Here is a 27,986-nt window from a genome sequence, read left to right on the forward strand (position 1 = left end):
ACAACTTATACAAATTTAGTGCACAGATGCACAAATGCTTAAAAATTTTAAATGTTTTATAGCTTCAAACAATGATACAAAAGTTTTGAAATAATATGTTTTATAGTTCAAACAATGATAAATACAAAAGTTTGAAATAATATGTTTTTCTAGCTAACAATGGAATTGATTTATTGAATTCGTTTGTGGGGCGACATCCATTTGCAAAAGTAGCTGCAGACCTTGACACCGGAAGGCGTGCTAAGCTTCAGGGTAGAAGTCAGGTTGAACAAGATATTTTGGAACAACAAAGAAAGTTAGAAAATATTTTTAATGATTTTTTCTTTAAGTTTTTTAAATTTTAAATTAAGTTCCTGCTAATACTTATCATGTTTAACATTTATAATCAAACATAATAAATGATAATATATATTGTTATAATTATTATGTGTAAATAATTATTATGTAAAATGTTAATTAGTTAATTATTATGCACTTTAGCATAATAATTGATACATACATTCAGATTGTTGACAAATAAAGCAATGTTTTGACAAATAAAACAATGTTTTGACAAACAAAAGAATGTTTTGATAAATAAAACAATGTTTTGATAAATAAAACAATGTTTTGATAAATAAAACAATGTTTTGACAAACAAAACAATGTTTTGACAAATAAAACAATGTTTTGATAAATAAAACTTTTTATTCATCAACAATTTGAGTATCTGAATAATCAACTACTTAAGAATTTTATGCGAATAAAATTCTCAAGTGGTTGATTTATTGCTTTTTTAATAAGATACAAGCTTTTTTGACATTTGCAAAGATTTGAATAATAGCTTTAAAACATTGTATATATATATATATATATATATATATATATATATATATATATATATATATATATATATATATATATATATATATATATATATATATTTGTGGTATGATATGCGGTAGTGGTGTAGTGGTAGAGTGCTCACTTCATAAGCGAGAGGTTCCGAGTTCAATCCCCACCATGTTCTTGGTAGTACTGTGCTCAACCTGTTTCTCCGCACAGCGGCCTTGTTTGTCAAGGTTCTTGTTTCGGAGTTATAGAGTTGAGAGAGGGTTATAACCACAATTAAGTAGCCTCCTCGTCTGTAGTAGCCTTCTGGGGCTTGGGGAGGTGAATTAACAGAAAAAAGAAAAATATAACTAGCTTGGTTTCTTTTTATCTAATAAATTGCATTGTTTGTGAAATTACAAGGGACCATCTATTTAAAGGATATATACTTTTAATAATGTTGTTCCAAGTTTTGTTGGAACCTGGAATATTGTTTTTTAGTACATGATTGTATGCAAATTAGCAATTGACTTAAGCTGAATATAAAATTATAATACAGTTTTTGATATAATTATTTATATTTAAAAATATACAGTCTATATTTTCAATGTCATTTTAAAATAAGATAAAATATGGCGTACACATTTAACAACTACCAAAAAAATTATCTGCAAAAAGTTAACCATAAAACTAAATATTTATGACAAATGATTATAAAACATTTTAATTTTAGTTTACTTGTTTGTTTAATCTGTGTTTTATTATAAAACAGCACACTTTTGAATGTTCCATGCTAACCAAAAAAATTTACTTCGGTTCCAAAAAGGTCTAGAAAGTTCAGGACACAAATTGATTGTATGTTTTTTGTCCTGTGCCTGCTGTGTCGCTTACTATTATGTATTTCTGTACCAATTTTTTTTTTATTAAATTTTTCTTTATACTCATAATACTTGTGTTAATTTTGTGCTAAAATTTTGTCACCAGAGGTTATGTATAAATGTATTCATATTTATACCTAGTTTATTTCAAGATAAAGATTTAGGAACAATTTATTTTATTAGGAACACATTATTAATTAATTTTCCTTTGTACTACCCAAATTTTTGTCACCAGTGGTTATTACTGAAACTCCTCTATATTTCTATTAAAAAGTTTAGTGTTTTGGTTAACAGGTAAATGTTGTCAACTATTTCCAAGAAGTTTTATTCAATGGGTAATTCCGCTAGATAATATTGGGCTTACAGTTTTTATTTACTTAGATAGTTAATTCACCCAGTGTTTCTGAAGACAATCAACAAATCATATATGTAGATATATATATGGATTTAGGTTGGCATACTATGTAGATATAGTTTGGCAAGTTTTAAACTTTAATCCAGACAATTTCTCAAACAAAGAAGAAAAAGCTGAAGAATAATAAAATGTAACAACTATTTGTTTGTTATAATAAACATGGAAGAAACTTCTTACATAGATACGCGAACCCTTATCCAGTTTATTTACTGAAGTTCCATCAGATGGCTAATTTAGTATAACATCATCACTAAAGTGTTATGTGCAACTAGTCAATTTAATCATGTGCAGCATTCATCTCAGATTATTTCTATTCATATTAGTTTTTCTATTTGTTTTTTGTTTGTTTTTTTTGTTTTTAAATTTTAATAACAACTCTCAAGACACACACTGATAGCAATTTTATTTTAAAATAGATATGTAAAACATATCTAAGTGAAATATTCATTTAATATATAAATAATAAGTAAATTTATCTTGTTTGGTTGATTACATAAAGCCTAATCTATTGGTTTGACTTGCTCACCCATATTACAATGAGTTCAAGTACTTCAGCCCTACCAATAATCTTATACATTTTTTTTTTTTTTTAATCTTTGCTTCCAACAAGGCTGCAAGCAACCACTATAAGAGTTGGAAGTTACTGGAAGTGAAAAGATGAAGTTTGTAGAGCAAGATAACAATTGACAGATGACTTAAAAGGTTGCAAATTATATGAATCAGGAAGTACTATGAAAAAAGCCAATTCCAAAGAACTGATGTTCAAAGAAAAAAACTAGAGGAATAAGAGTTTTTGGAGCACTTAGGAACAGTCACAAAAAAAGGATGAGACTTAATTGAATGACGAGTAACACAAGAATGAATTTTAGTAGATGGCAGAGAAAGAGAAGCAATGTTACAATGACGGATCATGGTTGGAGATTGGCTGCAAGAGCAGGTTCAACTATGTTTACAATGCGTTTTTGCACCTTATCTAAAAGAGAATATGTTACTTGACTGTTTTATATAAGAAATGCTGCAGCAAAGTTTACATTTATTAAGTGAAGACTTGGTTTTTACAAAGGATAAGATTTTTATAAAACTGACTTTAACATTTATAATTTTTTTTTTTTTCATATGCATATTGTGAATTGTTATGATTTTATAAAGTTTTTAAATTTTCATTTTTTGTCATTTACATGTTAGGCCTTTTTACTTCATAATAAGCATGTATTAATAAAATTAATAGCGTGTTTTTAGGAAATAATAACAATTTATTTTTTTCTTCTAGGAAATAATAACCTATTATTTTTACGTTTTTGGGTTTGTTTACTTTGTTGTATTTTTTTAAAAGGCTTATAATTTTATTTATTAAGGAAATTTAAAGTCAATTTTTAAAATTATTTTTTAGGTATTCACAATGGATAAAGCGTTCCCGCACTGAAGATTTTTCAGAAATTTCGAAATTGGGTTTTTTATCCAATCCAGGTTTTATTTAAATTTATCTATAATTAAAGTATTTATAATAAATAAAATAAAAGTACATTTTAGTAATTTTGTTTTCTATAAAAATTTATTTGAATAAGGTTATGTTAAAAAAGCTCTAATGGATGCAATAGGCTATATAAATTTGATGGAAATAAATGGCTAGAAGATACAGAAATATTTTATTTAGTGATAGAATATGATTGTTGTGTAGGATCACTTTGGTACATATGAAGCATTGAAATGTTTTTATATTGTTTTGGTTATAAAGTATTTTGTCTTTGTGTTTGCCTGTGAAACTCTAATTAGCATTATAACAATGATAAAGTATGTACATACATCATTGTTATCATTGTTAACAGTATCACTGTTATAATTACGTATAGATAAATAATAATCTGTTTTCTTTTCAGGCGTAGATCTTCAAGGACGTCCAGTGGTTGTATTCATCGGACGATTCTTTCCTGCACATGCAATTGATCTTAATAAAGTATGGTTGATGTTGTCTATTAACTTAAAATTCATTTTTAAATTTTGATTTGTTTTATTCAAATTTAAATAGTAAAAAACTGGCAGTGTTAATCAAATAAATAATGTCTTATTGTAAAATATTGCAACAAGTTAGCAATTGTACTAGAATAATTTTATTTTAGGCTGTTTCTTATTTTATACATTTCATGGATACAATTGCAAGTCGAGAGTATGTCTTTTTATACTTCCACACACTTACTACCGAAGATCATCAACTTGATATGACTTTTTTAAAACACTTTTATGAAATGTTAGATATCAAGTAGGTATCATATAGATTTGTTTTTTTTTAAAGCAGTATTTGTTAAAGAAAAAAGCTCTGTAGAATTTCATTTGGATCCTTTTTATCCTTTCTTTTTTATTTTAAATATTTTGTTGATATCTAAATAAAATGTTAGGAAAAACACGTTAAATTAATTTTACAGTCGTCCCCCGGTTAACGAACTTAATTCGGAGTATGAACTAGTTCGTTATCCGAAAAGTTCGTTAACCGAAACGCATTTTCCCATAGGCCGCCATTAAAAAATTTTTAATTGGTGGATTTTGCCGAAATAATGGGGGAAAAAATTCAAAAAATTGTCCAACTTGATAAATAATATAGGCAAAGGTGAAATGATTGAAACCTGAGATTTATGCACTTTTAAAAATTGAAACAAATTGAAATTGTGCATGAAAATTGCTTGTCAAAGTTTTAGAAAAAAAAGTTTTCTCTTCAAGAGTGAAAACTTTTCTGCTTTTTTTCGCAGGGTTCGACATTTTGAAAAATCGCAAAATCGAAAAAATCGCAAGTGGGAAAAAAACCTAGAAAAAAGCACAAAAATGCATGAAAAATATTAGTGAAACAAGAAAAGAAAAAAATGAAACAACAAAAGCACACCCAGCACAACCATTCACCTCCCAGGCTTCCATGACACTCACAAAACTGAGGGGGAAATGCTGGACGGCGCGCCCGACTTTCACGCGCGTGTGCACGCCATTTGGCGGTCCCGGTTCGTTAACCGAGTTCCGGTTCGTTAACCGGGGGAGGATTTTGAGCAAACTTTCGGTTCGTTAACCGAAAGTTTGCTAACAGGGGGGTTCGTTAACCGGGGGACAACTGTATTTTGTTAAATTTCAAAAACTTAAGAAAATAAAATTAAACATACTGTGTTAGTTTTTATGTTGGTAAACAATCTAAAGAGTATAAATAAAGTAGAATTATCACAATCAATTAATTATAAAGATATTTAAATTATAAAGATATTTATAAATTATAAAGATATTTAAATTACTTAAACTTTTTAAAATAAAATTACTTGAACTAATTTTAATTGATCTTAATCTAAGATAAAAAATCTTAGAAACCAACCCACACAAAGGGCTGTGGTCTAGATAATTTTTATACATTATAGCCAATGCTTTCAATGTCCTTTATAATAATTTATGACTTTTTTACTATATAAGTTTATTATTATACATATTATAAATATAAATTTGCATTAAATACATACTTTAATTTATACAAAGTTTATCTTTATAAATATCGAAATAAGAAAAACACAACACGTATATGACTAGATAATTATTAAAGGACATTTAAATTTTAACATATTTTAAAGAAAAATAATATTGCAATGTATAAAAATTAATTAGAAAATTTGCAATATAAGTAAACAAAATGGTATAATAAAAATTAGAAAATTTAATACATAGGTAAACAAAATAATATAATAAAAATTATAATCTTTAAATTATTACTATCAACATTTATTTTTTTGATAGAACTCAAAAGTAAATCTTAATTTTTTTCTTTATTTAATGTATGTTCATTTAAATATTGATAAGTGATAACTCCAGGTATTAAATATAGATAACTGATATTAATTATAAGGTAACGCGGGTTACTTTGACATGTGGGTAACATTGATATGTGTTTGATTAAATGTTTTTACCCATCACCCGTTAACTATTGTTTAAATTATTTTAACAGATGCTGAAGCCAGACGTTGAATTAAAAAAAATAACTATTTTAATCCGCATAATAAGTATAAATAACAACATAATATGACAGGCATAAATTAAACTAATTTCTAGTTTTTTTGTTGCAAAAAATCCTTAGTTAAAAGATTAAAAAAAACATACTATAATATCATTTAACATGTGTTTTTATGATGTTGTTTTTAAATACTAAGCATGTAAGAATTTTTTGTAGCATATTTTTTTAAAATGCATATTTCAGTTTTGGGGTAACATTGACAGGAATGCTTAGGTTTCCCCCTATAGGGGTAACATTGACAATTAAACTCCATCAACAAAATGTATTATCTATCAATAATATTAGATAACTAATTAAATTTTTTTATCAGTTTATGGCAGCAATATTATTTGTAAACATGTAGAAATATTGCATACCAAATTTAGTTTGCCACAACTAAAAAAATTGTTATTTTCTAAAGATTTACTTTAGATAACTAATAACTCCAGGTATTTATAAGATTTTTCATACATTTCACATAATTATTATACTGCATACCTTTTAACAAATGTGAAATAAAAGTTAGCTCAACATATTTTTTTAATATAAATTTATTTCAAAAAATAATAGTTCAAAAGTTATAGTTATATAAAAACTGTAAGGGATCTTCACTAAAAATAAGAAAAAAAAGATAATATGACTCTGTACTGCCGTATTTGGTTAAATTTTTTGTTCTTCGTTGAAGCTAACTTTTGTACAATCTCATGTTTCTCAGACAATAACTAATCCAAGTACACTTTTTGTTTAAAATTGTTCAAAAATCCTTAGTAGTATGATCTTGTGGCACATTTGTTGGGTTCAAGTCTTTTAGTACCCTTGTTTTTTTTTATGCTTGTATCCAACCTGTGACTGATTTAGCATGGTGTGATTTGGCTAATGTAGGCTAGCCAAACATCTGGCATATATTTTGCTTTGTTGTGATGATACTATTAGATGTTAAAGTCTGGTCATTTAAATAATAATGAGCCATATCATTTAAGATCAAATATGTCTAATGTGAACTTACTTTTGTCATCAATAATAACTTTGGAATTTTATAATTTTTTAATAATCATCTACATTTTGCCAAAAAGATGCTGTACAGGAGGTTTGTTCTTTTTATTTATAGCATAATATTTCTTCATATCACTTTAATGGTTTTGTTGCATTTTTCTTTTTTGTGGCTTTTTAAAAAAATCTTTTTACTTATGTGATTAAGCATTTTTCCAATTCAAGCTCTTTTTTAATTATAGTTATGCATAGTAGTTATGCGTATTTAACCAGTTCTTTTTTTCATAAGGTGGTTTTCCTCTTAGGATTGAGTATGCCTAAAAAACTTGATCTTGAGCAATCTTCTGTCAAGAAGTGGTTGATGTTAAAAAATCATGTTGATGAAAAAGTTATTGTTCAAATTTATATTAAACATAAAATCTATTTCAAAACACAAGAAAATCCATATTATCATTTTTTCAAAACACAAGAAAATCCATATTATCATTTTTTCAAAACACAAGAAAATCCATATGATCATTTTGAAGCCAATACAGCAAAAGAGTTTTTTTTTTTTTCCCTATCATGTTAGATACAGAATATAAAGATTTTTAGTTTTTTAATAAGTTAAAAGAGTGAATAAATATTTAATATAAAAGATTTTCCATGAAATCTGCTTAAAGCTTATTTAGCATATATGTATAAAACACAAAAGTATCAAAGTGAACATTTTCATGAATAATGTTATGTATAAATAAATATATTGGTAGTTTTTTTTTATATAATCTAATATATAATCCATGTATAATACATACTTATATATAATGTTAAAATAATGTCATATTCTTTTAAATAGTTTTTTTTAACACTTGTGTTTTTTTAAAAAGGGATTGAAATCTATTTTACTCGTACAGTGCATGATATAGTTGTTATAAAAGATTTTAAGTTATTGTTAAAAAATAATTTTTTCTGCTAAAATATTTTTCATTAAAATATTGCATGTGTATTTTTTGTTATAAATTTTTTTTTACCCAATTTAAGTATATTTTTTATGTGATTTTATTAAGTTATACTTTTATCATTATGTATGGATTTTTTTTTAATTTATTGCAGTTTTATGTTTCCATTTAACTAAAAAAAATGTTTATAACATCAAATGTTTACAAAAGTTTTTATAACTTTAACCCATGAAAATTTGATCGTTTGACAAAGTATATTGCAAAAGATAAAAAGTTTAAAAAAAAGGACTAAAAGTAACCATTGGCAAGTGCTATATACACTACTGTTCATAATTATTTGCATGGCATTAATTTTTTTTAAAATGCTATTTTTTATTTAACTATTTTTAATATTTATTTTTGCACTATTAGATAATTTAAAAGTACTTTGGTTAAAATCCCTTGATCAAAATCATAAGAATATAACTGTTTAAAACTTAAACATTGATTATCTCGAAATGAAAATATTGGACTAGTACTGTTCTTCTTTTCACCGATTCAATTATGAATGTTTCTATGATAAAAATTTCTTCTTTTTTTCTTTTTACTTAGAAATTAACTTCTTTTTTCGTTTTTACTTAAAAATTAACGGTTTGCACCAAACTATTTGGTATATACATTAAGTTTTAACTTCTGCATCTTTTAAGGTATGTTTTAAGATATTTAGATTAACATTGAAAAACCTTTTTTGAACCATTGTTAGTTTTTTCTTTTGCTGTTAAGTTTTAAAAAAAAATTTTTAACTATATATAGTGTGAACTTTTTTCCTCGCAGATTTAGTGCTGGATCATATTTGAGGTGTCATAAAATATATACATTGTTAGTACTTCATCATCTTTTAGGTTTCATAAAATGTATGCATTATTAGTACTTTATCATTATTAGTACATTTCCCACTAAATGTACTGGCATAACTTAGCTACATGTGGCATCTTATATAAAGATTTAACTAATGCCTCCTTATTTCAAGAGAATAAGAAAGCAGTTTTGTGGCACCTCTAGGTAATAGAGTATCCAAATAGTAATTTTGCGTAACATTTATTGTAATAATTCACAATTAAATCTACACCCAGATTTGTTGAGGCTCTTAACAAATTTGTTTAACAATGTAACAAAATAAGTATGAAAACCTGAATATCAATATATAATGTTTAGGGAACCTAGAGTCAAAGTAATAGATAAGTAGTGTTGTAGCATTTATGATAACCCTTTACAACTTTTTAACATGCAGGCTACTTAAAACAGAGAAATTCCAATGACAGTTTTATGTTAATTATAATTCCTCAAAGCTTGTTTGTTATTAGTCTGTAATTGAAGGTTTGTTATAATTGTTCATTGTAATTAACCATTTACAAATTATCAAAGTTTTTAAAGTTCATGTTTTTCACATTAACAGAGCTTTTCAATTTTAAATTTAGTTTTAATTTTTTAACAACCAACAGTTTATAACTGAAAAAGTTGTACTTAAGAGATTGTTTGTTGTTATTTATAAAAGGTTTTAACTTAATTTAATTTTAAAAAAAGTGTATATTTTTTTAAATATGTAAAGATATAATTATTGATGTATTTTACGATATGCTTGATTTTTACGATGTGCTTGATAAGTTTTAAATTGTAATTGTTAAATATTTAAGATATCGCCGTAATATGCATTCTTTTCAAATTATTCATGGTTCAGTTTGGCTGCGTGTGTGTACTTGGTTCTTTACAATGTTTAATGCTGCTACAATAAAAGATAAAGTTCATTTTGTTCCAGGTGTTCAATACCTGTATGACATCATAAGTCCAGATCAATTAGAAATACCCCCTTTTGTCATGGAGTTTGATATACAGGTATATTCTTTTTTGAATTTTTTTATTTAGCTACAAAAAAATGTGTAACAAAACAATACAATACATAAAGTGAAAGTTTAAACTATCAAAATAGGGTTAATAGTAAAAAATTAGGTTTTAGTAAAAAAAAAATAATATAGATAATAATAATTATAAAATTATAAAGTTTTAAAGTTTTTACTCTTATAGAGTTTGTTGAATTTTAGTCTGAATGTTCAGAAAGTTTAATGTTTGATAGAAATAATATATTTTTTTTCACAACATAGCTTTAAGATCTATCCCCATTTGAAGTCCTTTAATTGTTTTGTTTTATTTTGCTTTGTTGTTATGTTTATCAGAGCCATTAATTTGTTGCAGAAATGATTTCATTTCAGATTTTAGGCCAATTTTAATTTAGTGTGTTTTATTATAATATTTAATTTAAATACTTGACATGGGTGTTTTTGGTAACATGAAGTTGATGATAAACACTAGTGATGCTGATTGCAATGCTGGCTTGGGCATGGCTTTTTTTGGCTGGATCTTTAAATAATTCTATTATTTTCAGTTTTGATATGCCAATATTTGATTTATTGAAAAAAATAGCCCTTTTTAATTAAAAGCAGTTATTTCTGGTAAAGCACTTTCATATAAAATTGTCGATATATTTGCATTTTGATGAAGCAATTAATTCATTATGCAATTTTTATAAATATATGTTTATGACAATTTCTGAAATGAATAGCTGTTTCAACCACTTAATAAATTTCTTTCCTGATTCTGATCTTATATATACTGTATCAGTTGAAACAACTTTTCACATGATTGATATAAGTATTTTTTTGAATTATGAACAAAAAAAGGTGATTAATTGATGTCTGATAAAATGATTCAGTCAGTGAATTTTTATCAGCTTTATCAGTTAAAGCTTCTCAGCTTCAACTGATAAAGCTGTCTTTTGCTTCTGTGCTGACTTGCATTGTTCCTTTTGTTTTTGTTAATCAATGTCAAATTAATTTACAGAATGTTACTTTTTTAAAAAGTTTTTATCAAATAAATTCCTTATTTTACAAAATAATAAAATAGAAATATTGTCATTAGATTTAAAATAAAATTTTTTTTTTTGAATAAAAAACTGTTTTAAAATTAAAATGTAATGATAAATTCACTGTTAAATGAATAAATTTACTTTCAAAACCTATCAAATGCTGATCCTGATGTTAGCATTGTATCTTATATATTTCAGAACAAGTTTTAACTTTAAATGGTGTTGTATACAATTTAGAAACTGCTGTGAATGTATTTCAATTAATACGCCATAATGATATAAATATTTTGAAATTAGTCATCATGAAAATAAATGACAATATTTGCAAAGAATAGTGAACCAAAAGTTATGTTTTTAGTGTATGTATGAGATACTCTAAAACAGTTACAAAACAGTTAGTAATATAAATCTTCTATAAAGCCCTCACTAAGTAAAACTTTTAATGTTTGGTATTTGAAAAATAGAGAATTGTACCATTTGATATTATTTCCACCAACTGATCGTGAGTATTTAATGATAAACTGATTCATCAACATAAATAGTGCATTCAAATAAAAATATTGTTAGTAAATAGTGCATTAAAACAATTAACAATTAATAACTGGTCTAAATATAAGTGTAAAGGTTTAAAAATAGGATTAAAGTAAGTTGGTTAGTCAAAAAATGTTAGTTTTTAAAAATATTTATAAATGGAATTTTATTTTTAATAATTGAGAGAAAATAATAACTTTGAACAAAATTTAAAAAAATGTTATTATTATTGAGTGTTAGTAATTCCTAAAAAAAGATAAGATTATGAAAATCTTTTTTAAAAATCTCAGCAGACATATAGACAAAAACACTTATTTCTTTATTAAAAAAATACAAATTTAATATTATCATCATTTTTTTAGCTTGTTTCTGCACATGCACAGATTTTTTCATAATGTTATTTCTCCAATAGACACAACCCTGTGCATCTTCTTTTTCTTAACATAGTTCCTTACTTCTTTGATTGGTTAGAGGTTCTCAGTAAAATTCTGCAAGGTTCTGTACTAGTGTGCCTCTTCATTTGTTATTTATATTGACATGCCAGGCCTCACTTGTCACTTTTTTAAACTGACAACACAGAACTAATGGCTGTTATAAAAGACACTCAGACTACCAAATTTTCTAAGATGATTTTGACCACCTAGTGAAATGGGCCAAGATGACCACCAAGATGATTTAGATAGCTTAGAAACAACCTTATCAGTCAATCCAACCTCTGCCAGATGCCCTTATATTTTTTATCTGTAATGACACTCTTTTCAAGCTTTATATTTTCTACTTTTTTCTTCTGAAACTGCTAACTTTCTACATGTTGAAACCTGACAGCTGCACCTTTGTGCTCTACATTCCCAAACCATCTTGATCATTCTTGATGCACCTTATCTAATGAGCTCACTAATTTCATTCTTTGTCAAAGATTATGATTTCTTGTCTTTTAGAGTCATCTGATCATCAACTTTCATTGCCATTTTTTAGATACATTAATCGTAATGGCCTGGGTGTATGTGGTGTAGTTTGTCTTTAATCTTTAATGATGCACCTCTTGCTGCTTGAAGTAAGATGAACCTATAAGTCTCTGAACCTACCTCAAGCACCCCATGGTTTTGTTCTTAATGCTTCTTCTAAATCCACCAGCTGATCAAATAACTCACTTGCCAACGTTTTTTTTTTTTTATTTAGCATTATTTATTTCTCTTAATAATTTAACCACTATTTTCTTAAATGTTTTCAATTTCCTGTGATGAAAATAACTCTACTCTACTTAGTTTCATAGAGTGCAAAGTGGTCACATGTGAGTTGGTTAGTTTAGTAGTTTAGTTGGTTAGTTTTGTTTAGGTTAGTACAACTATAGTTTGTAATAATTAGTCATTAACAAGTAATGATAATAAAAATAATTACAAAAGAGTTTGAAGTAATAAAGCAAATATTTATCTTTAATTTTAATTTTAATAAAACTTTTACAGTATCAAATTTGAATAGTGTAGTTGTTTTTATATATTCAATCAGTGTGTTAAAAAAAAGTTTTAAGTGTTTATATCCTAAAAGTTTCAGATTGCCTAAATATACTAACTGCACAATAACAAGAAAATCTTTTCTGTGAATACAACAGTACCATATTCAATACAGCAGTCTAATACACGTTTTTTTATTTTACCAAATTTTTTTATTATTTTTATTAATGATGTTAGCATTCAATTACTGGAATATACAATCTTTTGCAAAAGACACTTTGATAAGATAGTCAGGTATAACTGACAAATAACTTATATTGATCAGAATCAGAATCTTGAGTAGAAAGAGAATGGAATGAGCTACATGTTACAATATGTAACATATATACCTAATTATCTGTTCATTTAAAAAAAAAAGAAGCAGAAAGCTGTTAAAACTCCTATAATAATGATAATAGGACTATTTTAAAGAAACTAAATAGATTAAAGGAAGTAAAGAAAAATATTTTTTCCAGATATTGTAAGAAAAATATTTTTTGGATTTTAAAAATATAATCTAGATGATCTTTAGCGATGTTTATTCTAACTTTTTGTGCTAACTTATATAGTTACAACACACATTGTAATTAAATGTAATAAAGTGCATTGCAACTAAGTGTTAATTAATTGTTCTCATACTTGTTTTAAATAATTGTGAATTTGCTTTTATTTGTTTCCAACATTTTCATTCCATCATTAATAACAAACAAGTGGACTTTTAACACTATTGATTAACACTTTAATATTAAGTATTAATAAGACATCTTGAGAGAGATTTTGATTTTTATTAGTGTAATTTGTTACAATAAAAAAATAATTGACTTTCTGTGAAAGAGATTGTTCATAGATTTTTGCAGGGTTCGATTTATTAGGTACATCGCCACAAAATTATCAGATAACAAATGTATCATATTTCTAGATAAGCATAAATATCAAAAAGATAAATATCATTTGCCCATGAAATAAAATTGTGCTTTATACAAATTAAGTTAGTGTATTCTACAAATAGAGTGCTCAATGTTTTTAAAGAACAGAGCAACAATAAATTAGTAAGAAAACTTATCTAAATTTCTTACCTACTTACTTTTGAAAAATCTTTTTTTTTTTTTTTTTTGTTAATATAAGGGACCCGTTATATGTTTAAGGGTCTTGGGGCACCCCTTGAAATATTTTTATTAATAACGTAGAATCATTATATTCCACAAATTGGTTCTAATTTTTAGATAGGTATTTTTTTACGTAATTAATGCAAATTTATTGAGCTAATTTAAAGTGCTCATATTACCAAGTGGTCTGGGTAATATGAGCATTTTTGCTACTTTTTTAAAACCTCTGTGTTTTTTAAAAAAAATTTCAAATTTAAGTAGATCATGAGTGATGATCCCTAAAAATTGTTTATTTGCAAAAATTTTGCTATAAAGGGAAATTTTCAATTCAAACACAATATTATTTTTATTTAACAAAATTTTATTTTGGAAACCAAGCAAATTAGATTCATTCAATAAAATTTTTTAGAATAAATACACTTTGACAAGACTAATTATATTTTGATTTACTCTTTACAAAACTATCTATTTTTGATACTGTCTATATATTTGCACAAGCTTTTTAGCCTTTTCACTTCCTAATTTATTTCTAACTTTTGACTAGATAAAACCAAACAAGGAAAATATTATTTCTATTGATCCTGAGCTAGCAGGGCGTGTTCGAAGTTTAGAAATTTAGTTTTTTATGTATTTTTCTATACAGTCAATTTGGGAGTTCCATTGGGTATTGCTTGGTAACTGAGGTATATGCCCTCCATTCTCAGGCAACTGTCCCTTAAAATAAAAATTGAATAGTTAATCTTAAACTTTCATATATTTTTATACTTGAAGTTTATAATCCACAAATACAAAATAATGTTTACATGTGGTTGATGTGTATTGCGAAAATATTTATGCACTTCAACCACTTGCTCGATGATGTCTGGGTGTGTTACTTCTTTTTCTAAAAGATTTAAATAATATGTAGAACACCCATATATTAAAATATTTGGATACATTTCTTTGATTAAATGCCTCATTTTTTTCATCTTATTTTCATTATCTGTTACCACAGCGAATATTTTTTTGTATGTTTCTTTAAGATCTTTAATGACATTATAAAGAAGTTCGGTACAATACTTGGCTGTTTTTTTATTTGATGCACAATCAGTAGTGCATAAAATTTTAGACTCAAATCCGTCATATGCACTATGAGCAATGATGGGATCATTAGTAACACTACTCCATTCATCTTGCATAACTATAATTTTTAATAATTCTTGAGTAAGTTGATCCATCATTTTGTTGTTTACTTCCTCATAAACTTTTTCTATGAGCTCTCCTCCAAGTATTTTATGGTTAGGTGGATTATATCCTCAATGATTTGATCATGTCTATAAATTCTTGGTTTTCAGAAGTTTTAAATGATACATTTGCACTGAAGAAAAATTTTGCTATTTTTATAATAATATTTTCTTTCTGTTCCATATTAGTTAATATTGTGTATGATGATATCAACCGTTGCTTCCTACAAGGTGTTGACAAACTTATAGAACTAACAGATACCAAAGAACTTTTTCCAACTTGAGATGATGGTCCAGCATTTTGGAGCAGATGCACTAACATTTAAATCATTATTTGGAAGTACATTATCACAATTTTTATTTAAATATTTTGACAAATTAAGATTGTCCCCTTTTGTATGCTTGTGTAAAAAGTAAAACTTTTTTTGGCAATCTTTAAAATGGTGCTTTTCTCTTTCTATCTTGTTGATAATCAAAGCACAACAATAGTCACAAGGAACCTTTGTACTGTTTCAGCTTCAGTTATATCATCGCATTCTCCAGCTTTCTTTCTCCTAATTCCCATTGACATTTTTAATTATAAAAAATTTTTTTTTTTAATTTAAAATAAATCAATACATATAAGTTTAACATGAATTTTTTTTATATTTTATTACAATTTTAAATTATTTTTTAAACTGTAATAAAAATAAACTTTTTGAAAATATTTTGAGAGGGTGTTGTTATAAATTTTAAAAACATATAAAATATATTTTAAATAAACTTAAAGTTGAAAGTTATATTAGTTTTCAATATTATTAAACAAACAAAACAATTTTTTTAATGAATATAAAAAAAATAAAATCTAAAATTACCCAAAAAAATCCACTGGGCCGGGATTTTGCCAACCCTGCATAATAGCCTAATCTACCTTATATATATATATATATATATATATATATATATATATATATATATATATATATATATATATATATATATATATATATATATATATATATATATATATACATATATATATATACATATATATATACATATATATATACATATATATATATATACATACATACATATATATATATATATATATATATATATATATATATATATATATATATATATATATATATATATATATACACACACAGTGGGTTGCCAAATTATTAGGGACACTTTTTAAGTAATCTTAAAATAGAAACTACTTTAATGAATAAATATGTATCTTGTAGTTATCTTTTTATTGTTTTTATTGTTAGAGAGCATTATTTAGAATATAAAACAACATTATTACTTATTCATAGCTATTTATTTTTTTATAAAAACTTTTACAATAAGTTATAAAAATAAGGTAATAATCTTAATGCCACTCTTAGTTACAATAACAGCTTCAGGTGTCAGGGCATGCTTTCTATGCAAACTTTTGCATTGTTGGAGACTGGGGTTGCTATGCCACTCTCTTATTAGGGTTTTTATCAATTGTTGTTTGGTTTTGATTTCTTTGGCAATTTCCCATTTTGTGAACTCCCATAGATTTTCTATGGGGTTCATATCAGGTGAATTCACTGGCCATGGCAAAACACACTTTTTTTTCAGTTAGGAATGCTGTAACATTTTAAGCTTTATAGTACGGTGCTGAGTCATGCATGAACCATTCGTGGGCCTGGGGCAGGAGCCTTTTTTCCAGTACTCCCTTGTACTGGTCCTGTCTCATGGTCCCTTCCACAATGTAAAGCCATCCTATACCCTTGGCTAAGATCACAGGCCACACCATTACACTCACAAGATGTTTAACCTTTTCCAAAAGGCAGTCCTGGTGGAATTTTTCTCCTGGGCGTCGTCGAACAAATGAGCTTTTGTCTATCAAAATTTGAAATGTGGGTTTGTCTGAGAAGCAGACCTGTAAAACATTTCAAAGATATTTTAAATTATTAGCCTTAAATTTTGCTGGTTTCTTACAATATTATAAATTATATTTACTCTACTCCAGGCTTCAATAATCATATGCTGGTGTTTTCTATACCATTCCAGTCGCTTTTTTTTCATGGCTTCAGTTAAACATGGTTTTTTGGTTAGACAACGACCCATTAAATTCTCTTCAGCCAACCTTCTCTGAACCATCCTTTTGGAGGTGTAGCTAGTTGAGTTACACTTTTTTTTCTGTTTTTAAGACAGATGTCTCTAATTTTATGGTAACAACATGGAGTAGTTATCCTTTTTTTTGCCACTTTTGCCAACACAGTCTGGTTCTAGAGGCACATTTGTATCAATTTTTTTTAAATTTGGCTCTCTACTGACTTTGAAACACTTGCAATTGCTGCTATCTCTCTCTGAGAATGTGTAGAATGAAGAAGTAAGGTTTTTACTTCCCTACTTTATCTTGGGGTTAAGTCTGGAGACATGCCCATACTAAAAAAATCAATGAGAGGTGAGAATGGTTACAAGTCAGGATTTATGCATTAAAATTAGAAAAAATAATAAATTATTAACTATAACTTATTGATCTATTAACCAGTACTTAGATTTCAATAGTTCTGAACTCGAAAAACTTGCAAAAATTTGTTCCAAAAATAAATAAGTGAAACCAATTTTAAACTTACTCCAACCATTCTTTTCAACAATTGACAGCTAATTGAGTAATAACCTAACTTTTTGACAGATAGAGTGGACTGACACAATTGCCATAGTTTAAAAACAATTATAGTTATATTGGTAACTAAAATACACAAAAAAAGTTATTTAAAAACAGTTTATTTGCTCGCAAAAATCATTTAAACTTTAATATTACTTAAAAAGTAAAGTGTCCCTAATAATTTGGCAACCCACTGTACATAAATATATATATATATATATATATATATATATATATATATATATATATATATATATATATATATATATATATATATATTATATATATATTATGTATATATATGTATTTATATATATGTATATATATATGTATATATATATATATATATATGTATATATATATATGTATATATATCTATTATATATATATATATATATATAAGTATATATATATGTATATATATATATGTATATATATATCTATTATATATATATATATATATATATATATATATATATATATATATATATATATATATATATATATATATGTGTGTGTGTATATATATATATTATATATATGTTTTTTTTGTTTCCGTAATTATTTGCTACAAATTTATTCACTTTTTATACTAAATCTTTCTTACAAATAAAATAAAAGGAAAAAATTCCTTCCTTGGTGCTGATACTGTTGATAATACTGTGCACTGTTTTTTTGCTGCGACAGGTAGTTAGTGTATAAATTGCAGAATTTCATATGTTATGCTATTTTTCAAGGTGGCAGAAACTTTGTTTCCGTGCTGTGAAAAGGGAGGATTTATTTTATGCTGAATAATATTAAAACAATGAGTAAATAAAAAGATTTTTTCTCTTTTGATTTATTCATTCGTTTGTTTTTATTTTATTTTTTATCTTACTTTTCGCTAATCTAATTACAATAATTCCAAAAACTATTAATTTTTTTTAAAGATTTTTTGGTGAACAGGTGCTTATTTCATTGATAATCAAGCATTTTTTATTTTGAATGCTAAGCATTAATATTTTAAAATTTGTTTTAAATTCCTTTAAAAAAATAATTAACGTCGCTTTTTTCAACGACGTACGTTATTTGCGCAACGAGATTTATATAATAAGTTGTTTAATTTGATTAGCTTGAAACAATATCGCATTAGGCTGGAACAATATTGCATTAGGCAAAAACTGGAATATATTGCATTAGGTTAAAACAATATTTCGAAAAAGAACAATAGCTCGTAAACTAATTAAATCGCGTACACGTTAAACGCGTCTCTTTATAATAATTCAATTATTCTAACCTAATTTGACGAATTTTTTTTTATATTATATGATCTGGTTGGTAATTTCAAAGTTTGTTTTTGGTGAAACGAATTTGTGTAAAAGGTTTACCTATTGATTTTAACAAGCGGATTAAAACCAAAAATAATAATGCCGTAGATAATAATTTCCCAAAGCAGATTGAAACCGTGGTTTTCGAAAAAATTACCTTAAGTGAATTTATTTGAAAATAATATTGGTGCCAAAATGCCGAGTAAAAGTCCTTTAGCTAGTCTGTTTAACTGTGAAGATTTAAGTGATGGCGTTCTTGAGATTATTGAAGACAGTAGTTACCACAAATTGAAGATTGATATGGATACCACTATTAAAAGACCGAAGCTAGAAAAAGAACAGACAACAATATTGTCAATTCATTCTTTGCTGTTTTCATCTAATAGTGAATACTTTAGAAAACTGTTATCTTCGACATCTCCTAATTATCGTATAAAGGTTTTTATCCAACCAAACGGTACGGAGTTATTTCTAAATTTGATCAAGTTATTCTACGATAGCACCTTCATCGATAATATGACTCTCTCAAATTGCTTTGGTGCTCTTCGATTGGCGGTTCAATATTCTTGCGGCGTGATTTGTGAACAATTGTTACGGCATATTTCATCTAGCATAATTGAAACTATTGATATAGTCAATGACGCCATTAAAATATATTATGACTTTGTTAAAGAAACTAATGAGGCGGTTGCTAATGCTGTTAGTAAGATCAAACTCACCTGTGTCAAGTATTTGAAGAATAAGTTCTGTCCGTGTGAGAAGATTTCTGGTTATTTGCTGGAACAGTTTTTACAATTGCCGTATAGATCTCTTTTGTTTTTCCTAGAGCATATTGAAAAAGCAATATCGGTTACAGAAAACACAGTTATCGGATTAGTGCTATACTGGTCTGCTAGCAATTACAATGATATAAAAGCTGACGATTCTAAGCTCTTTGCATTGTTCAACGCATGTCGGTTTACGCAAGTCAGTGACGTTTTGTTTTTACTCGATGTTGTACCCCCAAATCACCCTATTTTATCAGGTTTCGAGTGGTATCCTAAGTTTTATATAACAATTTTGGAATGCTTTATATCAGCCAATCCAATTTTTTACTATCCAGAATTTCCTCAAAAAGAAAAACGACAAATTAACTTTGCGTGTGATCATGACGTTTTTTTGTATTTTCAAACTTGTAAAGAGCGAAAGAATATTGTAAAAAAAGAATTCGAGGATGACAATTCTCAGGTTATGTTGCACGTTGAACTCGAGACCTGCGAAAAAAATACTTTTTTTGTTAAAGGTTACCAAATAAACTTATCAGCTGTTATCCAATGTGAAAAAGAAAGCAACGATAAAGTACTTCAAATAAAATTAAAGGTTGAAAATTTAGCGAGAACTTATCACTCTAACTTATTTTTTTCTATGTCATATAGTATTGCTAGTCCTTCATTAAGTGAGAAGTTTTCGCCGTGGAGTTACTGCGAGTTCAATGTTGCAAGCGATTCATCTTGCTCCTATGCAACAATATCTCGAGTTGCGCAACATTCTTTAATTATAGATACTGGTTTTTATTTGCGTTGTTATCTCGAATGACCGTTACATTTTAGCATGTGATTATTAAATAATTATAGTTATTTTTTAATGTCTGAGGATTTTTTTTTTTTTTCTCAGTTATTAGAATATACTAATTAGGTAATAGAAAATTTGCCATAAGACGAAACTGCTTGATCAGTCAAATGACAGGCTACCTATATAACGCTTTGTTAGGCAGAATTAAAATGTGCTAAAATAAAGATTTAAATAGATAAAATCGGATTTCAATATATGAGACTGATATAAAAGAAAAGCGTATTTCTTAATCTATGATTATTTTGAGAGTGATTAAGAGGATAATAAATATTTGTTTGGTGGTGGTTTATTAATAATATTTGTTGAATATTGAATAAAAAAAGAACATAAATGATAAAAGTTTGATTTAATGTTATCTAAATTCTAAAAAGTTATTTACCTGAGTTAAGAACATGTTATTTATAACTACGTTAGTTTTTACAACGTCTAAAGTGTGGACGTTGAAGAAAATTAGCGAAAACTCAACAAATTTATTAGATTAATAATTTTCTTTATCTTTCGAATTTTTTTTTTTTTTTTTTTGTCTTATTTTTATCTGAAAATTTACATTAAACATAAAAGTTCCTAACTTTTGTTGTTGCTTTTTAATTAGCGTTAATATAGAGTTTAATCGTTGCAAATTAGGCAACATATAGAATTCTTTTTTCAAAGTACCACAAAAAGTACAAAACTTTTTTAGTTTTTTACTTTTTGTGCTTCTTTCCTCCGTTAGATAATATGATTTGACAAGTTTTTTACGACCCTACCCCGTCCCCGCACATCTTCTATAAATTCTATGTAAAACAAAATTTTATCAGTTTTGTAATTATATATATATATATTTTTTTTTACTTTTTACTTTTAGGAAAATGGTCCGAGTTATTACACGCCAAAAACTAAACATATGTTAGTATCACCACCGACATAAAGCGAAAATTTGACTTAAGTATTACCGCCATTATTATAAAATGTGTTGAAATTAACTTTATTTTAAGAAACATCGTATTCAACATTTTTTATAATTAACCATTTATAATTTACAAAATTAAAAATTCTTTATATGGACTTTAATATGCTTTTGTAACTGTATAAATACTTAAATTTGCTATATAAAAAAGATTAGAAAATTGATCATTTTTATACCCAAAAATTTAAAATTTACGCAGTCGTCATCAGACGTTAAATTGACGCCCGAAATCCTAATATTTCTACTTTGAAAAATATTTATATATTTTATACTAATATTAAGAATAAACAGTATTTAATTGTATTTAATAATTTGGGGATAAACTGTTCAAGTAAATTTGAAATAATTAAATTTAAAAATTGATAAATAATAATGTGGAATCAAATTTATAAAAACATACTGTTGGCTCAATTGGGCAAAATAAATACTTTATTGTACCATTATATATTATAAACATATTAATTTTACAAATACTATAAATTTTAGTTAATAATTTACATTTTGAATGATTTTTTTAAAGATTGTCAACTGTAAGCATTTTTTTAAATAGCGAAGTTTATTAAACTGCAAAGCTTTTTTTGTGTGTGCCCAAACAATGTAAAAGGTTTTGAATTTAATAAACTCTATGAGGCTTTAAATCTTTCCTGCAATATTCTGAAAATTTTTATCATCAATTAAAGTACGATTTTTATATTATAATTGCTCTTACTAATGTAGCAACTAGGATTTCGTTAGAAACGTATTACTGAAAATTATATAAATAAAATAGTATACACAAAGTTTTTATTTTTGACAATTTCTAATTATTTTTTATTTTTTTATTAACGCCTACACAGTCAAAATAACACAAGCAATTGTCAAGTAAGACATTTTGCCATATTCTTTTTAAATTTTACTAAAATAGCAAACTAGCGTTGATGAGATTTATTTTCTTGCTTTCCCTTTTCATCTTTTAATTTGGTCGTTGTAAAGCTGTACTAAAAATAAATTGTATTGTATTGGAAGTGGAAATATCAAATTTATTTTGGCAGCACTGAACAGAATACTCAAAGTGCATTGAGAATTTATTACTTCTGATATATATTGACAAATATACATTCGTATAATTGTCAATATTCACTAAACAGATAAAAAAATGACAACAATATAAAGTGAATAAAAATAATTTTAAAACTAAGTAACCTAATTTTAAGTTACAACTGTAACTTAAGTTATTTCCAAAATTGAAAGAATAATAAACTATAAATATATTTAAAAATGTCTCGTGTAACATTAATTTTAAATGTGTGAAGAAATAAAGTTGATCTTACTTTTTATTGAATTTTTATAAGTTTTGATAATCTGAAAAAGACGTAACAGTTCATGAGTTATAAGAAAAATAATTTGTTGTAGAAAAACCTTATTAGGAACCTCGCATTTCTGATTTTGGATACAGCCTGGCCCACTGTACAATCGGCAAGGATTGAAAGGAAATACGGAATTAATATAATATATGCTCATTTATATATATGCTATAAAAGTTACCGTCAACCGGAGTAACTTTGGTCGGTTTCAGCATTTTTTTTTAAAACATCTCTGAATCTTATTAATTTTTTTACAGTTTTCTCTTGTGGTAATAACATTATAGGTCTTGGCCATTGGCCTCTATATTTTTTTAATTTTTTTATTAAAAATATTTTTTTTTAAACGCCGAAAAGTGACCAATGTTACCTCAGGTTTTGGGGTAATATTGGTCATTTATTATTTATCATGTTTGATCAATAATACTCCTGCTATGGGATAACATTGGTCACTTTTTGGAGTTTTAAAAAATCATCCGTCCTTAAACACTTAAAGAAGCATAAAATAAACATTTAAATGAACGAAAAATTTTGCAACTAACTCCCTGTTATTGTGCAAAAGTCATTTTCTAGTAGGTCATCGTTGTCATCTGAGGATGATGACATTTGTTCAACTCTTGCCCTTTTCTTTTTGTTCTTGGTGTTATTCTTTGATGTGGTAGGAGTCGTGTTATTCACCAGATCTTGTGGTGCTATCGCTTTGCCAGCTGTGATCTTTTTTCCTCTGGTGCGCTTTGTTTTCCCATCCTGTCCACAATGTTTCAGTAATAGACATGCTATAGCTTCATTGAATACTTCCTTAACAGAACTGCCGGTACCTCCTCCAATGTCTTTGTTAACCTGTGGCAAACTCTTCATGACCATTTCTCTATCAAAAGGAAATATTCCACTAGCCTAGAAGCCAGATCTCAAATTATTGCTTTTCAATTGAAGCTGCAGTAGAGCAAGGCGACTGGGGAATTGATTTTTCGGTATTGATCCTTTGATGCGTGATTCCCTTCACCAATTTTCCAGTATTCTGCGCCATTCTATCTTTAGCGGACGGAAAGCAGCAACGTCCAGCGGTTGAAGCAAATAGGTAGCGTTGGGCAGCAAGCATACGAAACGAATATTGTTCTCAATGGACAACTGCGCAAACTTGATTGTAAAGTGTGAAGCTAGGTTGTCTCCAATTACCACTTTAATGCCTTGCTGATCCTTTACATGCACCAAGAAAACTTATACGGACCATCTTTGGAGACATCTACTGTCAAACCAGCCAAACTTTGTTGCATCGTAAATGCAGCCTGTCGGGCCACCAGTTGTACATTTGACATAGCACTTCTGCGCTTTATAAACCACCATTGGTGGTATAAAAGTTCAATCTGCACTGCCATAATACACGATGCTTTTTGTTGACTAAACACGCTTAAGACCTTTTTGACATACAACTGTTTTTGGATCGTTGTTCAATTATCCGTCACATTTGTTTCATCATAATTGTATATATGACTAGCAGGCACATCTTCAACTACATGTTGCAATTCATCAAATAAAGGTTGACATTTAATGCATCGATTGTGGCACGTGCTGGTTTCACATTGTTGGCCAACCTCTGGCTCAAATTATTTCGTTTTATAAAAGATTTGAACCAGCCGTCACCGGGAACTTTGTTTTTGAACCGTGAATCATGGACACCGGATCTATTCAAGTAATCTTTCACTTTGATACCTGTTGAAGTCAATGGAATTTTCCAGTGGAAGAGGGAGTTGATCGAAGTTACAAGATGTGTTTCAGTCTCATTACTCAGACGAAACGGTGTCCCTACCTTCTTCGAATGTCGATTTTTACAATGGTTCTGTAGTGTACCCAATGGAATTCCAAACTGTCGACTAGCCTTTCGTACGCTCATTCTTCCAGTTAAATATTCTTTCAGAAAAAGTTTCTTAAATCTTATCACCGACTTTGTGCACTAATGAAGAAGAAGCTGCCTTAAAAATTACAAATTGCTTGTAATTGGGGATATCCATTAGACTGCCATGATTTGATGGAATGGGTCAAACAATATTTAGATAAAACTAAAAAAAACATTAGGCAATTTAAAAATAATACTCCAGGAATTGTTTGGTGCTATAGGTTTGTCATAAGGCATTGCTTATCTTTATGGAACGCATTAAATATAAAAACATCAAGGGCTTCAGTCAATCACTCTGTATCATTCTGTATCACTCTGTATCTGTATTCTGTATCTGTATTCTGATCTTTATGTGTATTCTGATCTGTATCTGTATATCTGTATCTGTATATCTATATTCTGTATCTGTATATCTGTATTCTGTATCTGTATCACTCTGTATCTGTATTCTGTATCACTCTGTATCTGTATTCAGTCAATCACTTTGTAATAAATAAATATTTTGATAGAATAGTATCACTTAAGGATGTTAATACAGATAATATAGTAAACTATGATAAGACAAATTCGACTGACGACCCCACTAGTAATAAAGTCTTCACAAAACGAGGAACGAAAAGGGTAACTAGAGTATTAGACCACAATAAAACATGAATATCATTGGTTGTGTCAGCAAGTGCATCAGAAAGAATGTTGCCAATTTACACAGTTTACAAAACTACACACCTGTATGATGTCTGATGCAAAGGAGGAGATAAAGCATTTTGATTCAATAGCCAAAAATGAATTGAAATGGGAAGCTTATGTGTAAATAGGTATTGGATGACATATTTCATGAAATGAACTTTATTTTTAGGGTGTAATTTTTATAGGAAGAACATTTTTGTTTGTTTGTTTTGATTTTATAAATATATTTTTGAACTCTGTACTTTTTCATGTCTGTGACAGACTTAAATGAATAACTAACCTAAGTAACCCAAAAATTAGCTTCACTTGAATCACAGGTACAAAATGATTCAAAATCATAGCAATACTTTTATGTAACAATTTATATTTGCAGGAGAAAAAAAGGTGTTAATATGATTATTATAATATGTAATTAGGTAAGATGTTTTATTTATTAGGTAAGATGTTTAATTTATGACCTAAGTAATTCCATTTTACGGTATACACACACAGATATATATATATATATATATATATATATATATATATATATATATATATATATATATATATATATATATATATATAGAGAGAGAGAGAGAGAGAGAGAGAGAGAGAGAGAGAGACTAATTAGTTTATAAATATGACTTTATTGGTAGTATAAGATAGTATACCCAATATATGTAGTAATGTAGAGCGGTTTCTTGATGATAAGACCATCGGTCTTCTGCAAGTTTTCAGCGTTCTTTGAATAATGACTTGTTACAATTTTTATTTTGTATACTGTAACATTTGTGGATTTTTATATATGCTATACTTTTTAACGAATTCCTTACATATGTATATATATATATATATATATATATATATATATATATATATATATATATATATATATATATATACATATATATATATATACATATGTAAGGAAATCGTATACGATTATATACGATTTCCTTACAAATGTATGTTTATATATTATATATATATAAAATTTATATATATATATATATATATTATATATGTATATATATATATATATATATATATATATATATATTATATATATATATAAAATATATATATATATATATGTATATATATACATATATATATATATATATATATATATATATATATATATATATATATATATATGTATATATATATACATGTATATATATATACATATATACATATATATATATATACATATATACATATATATATATAAATGTATATATATACATATATATATATATATATATACATATGTACATATATATATTTATTTACATATATATATATATATATATATATATATATATATATATATATATATATATGTAATATATATATATATGTAAATAAATATATATATATATATTTATTTACATATATATTACATATATACTTTACAAAAAATTGCGATGATTGGATGCTGGGAACAAAAAAGCCCCAAGTTTTGTGTCCCCCCACCATCCTGCCCCAAACGTGAGAGCAACAAGTTGACAAAGTATTTCTTGTACTGTTCTCAACTAGACTTATACTCGTCGATAAATTTTAAGTTTCATAGTATTATCTTTCAGCGTTCAAAAATAATGACCATATAAAATTTATAATCCCCTCAAGTTGAGGGGGTTTAAACTTTATATGGTCATAATTTTTGAAAGGTAAAATATTTTACTATGAAATTTAAAATTTATCGATGAATATCTAGTTTTTGTCTAGTTAAAAACAGTACAAAAAATATTTCATCAACTTGTTTGGTGAAATATTTTTTGTACTGAATTTGGGGCTTTTTTGTTCCCAGCCTTCAATCCTTGCATTTTTTTGCAAAGCATCCTTATTTGACATTAGTAAAAACATATAAATGTTTGTAGTTTGCTCCATGTCTGGAAGTTAGCTATCTCAAAGACCAAAAAAAGCTGGTTCTGGCTCTGATATATATATATATATATATATATATATATATATATATATATATATATATATATATGTATATATATATATATATATATATATATACATATATATATGTAAATTATGTTAGTGTATTTTACAAATAGAGTGCTCAATGTTCTAAAAGAACAGAGCAATAATAAATTAGTAAAAAACACTTTGTCTAACTTCTAAATGTCTAAATGTAGGCAAAAATTTCTAAATGTAGGCCCAAAAATAAATACCTCTTAAAAAATTATAAAAACAAATGACCAAATTAAACTATCCCCATTCCAAAGAAATTTATTTAATAATTACTTTCTGTAACTTCCCGTTAACCAAAAAAGTGTAGTAATT

At 26.5% G+C, this 27,986-nt stretch overlaps 1 protein-coding gene across 3 annotated transcripts in view; it reads left to right on the top strand.

Moving 5' to 3' along the window:
• Nucleotides 1-22,356, top strand: part of LOC100210062 (protein GDAP2 homolog) — a 72,302-nt gene extending 49,946 nt beyond the window's left edge. For all 3 annotated transcript variants that reach the window (XM_065792769.1, XM_065792768.1, XM_065792767.1), the window contains exons 10-15: nt 154-295; nt 3,494-3,570; nt 3,981-4,057; nt 4,221-4,360; nt 9,714-9,912; nt 21,684-22,356. In XM_065792769.1, coding sequence (XP_065648841.1) covers nt 154-295; nt 3,494-3,570; nt 3,981-4,057; nt 4,221-4,360; nt 9,714-9,912; nt 21,684-21,746 — 698 coding nt within the window. In that variant the 3' untranslated portion in view covers nt 21,747-22,356. The remainder of the gene's footprint in view (nt 1-153; nt 296-3,493; nt 3,571-3,980; nt 4,058-4,220; nt 4,361-9,713; nt 9,913-21,683) is intronic.
• Nucleotides 22,357-27,986: the final 5,630 nt, after the last annotated feature.

The sequence above is a fragment of the Hydra vulgaris genome, chromosome 03 (assembly GCF_038396675.1).
Source record: "Hydra vulgaris chromosome 03, alternate assembly HydraT2T_AEP".
NCBI classification, from domain to species: Eukaryota; Metazoa; Cnidaria; class Hydrozoa; order Anthoathecata; family Hydridae; genus Hydra; species Hydra vulgaris.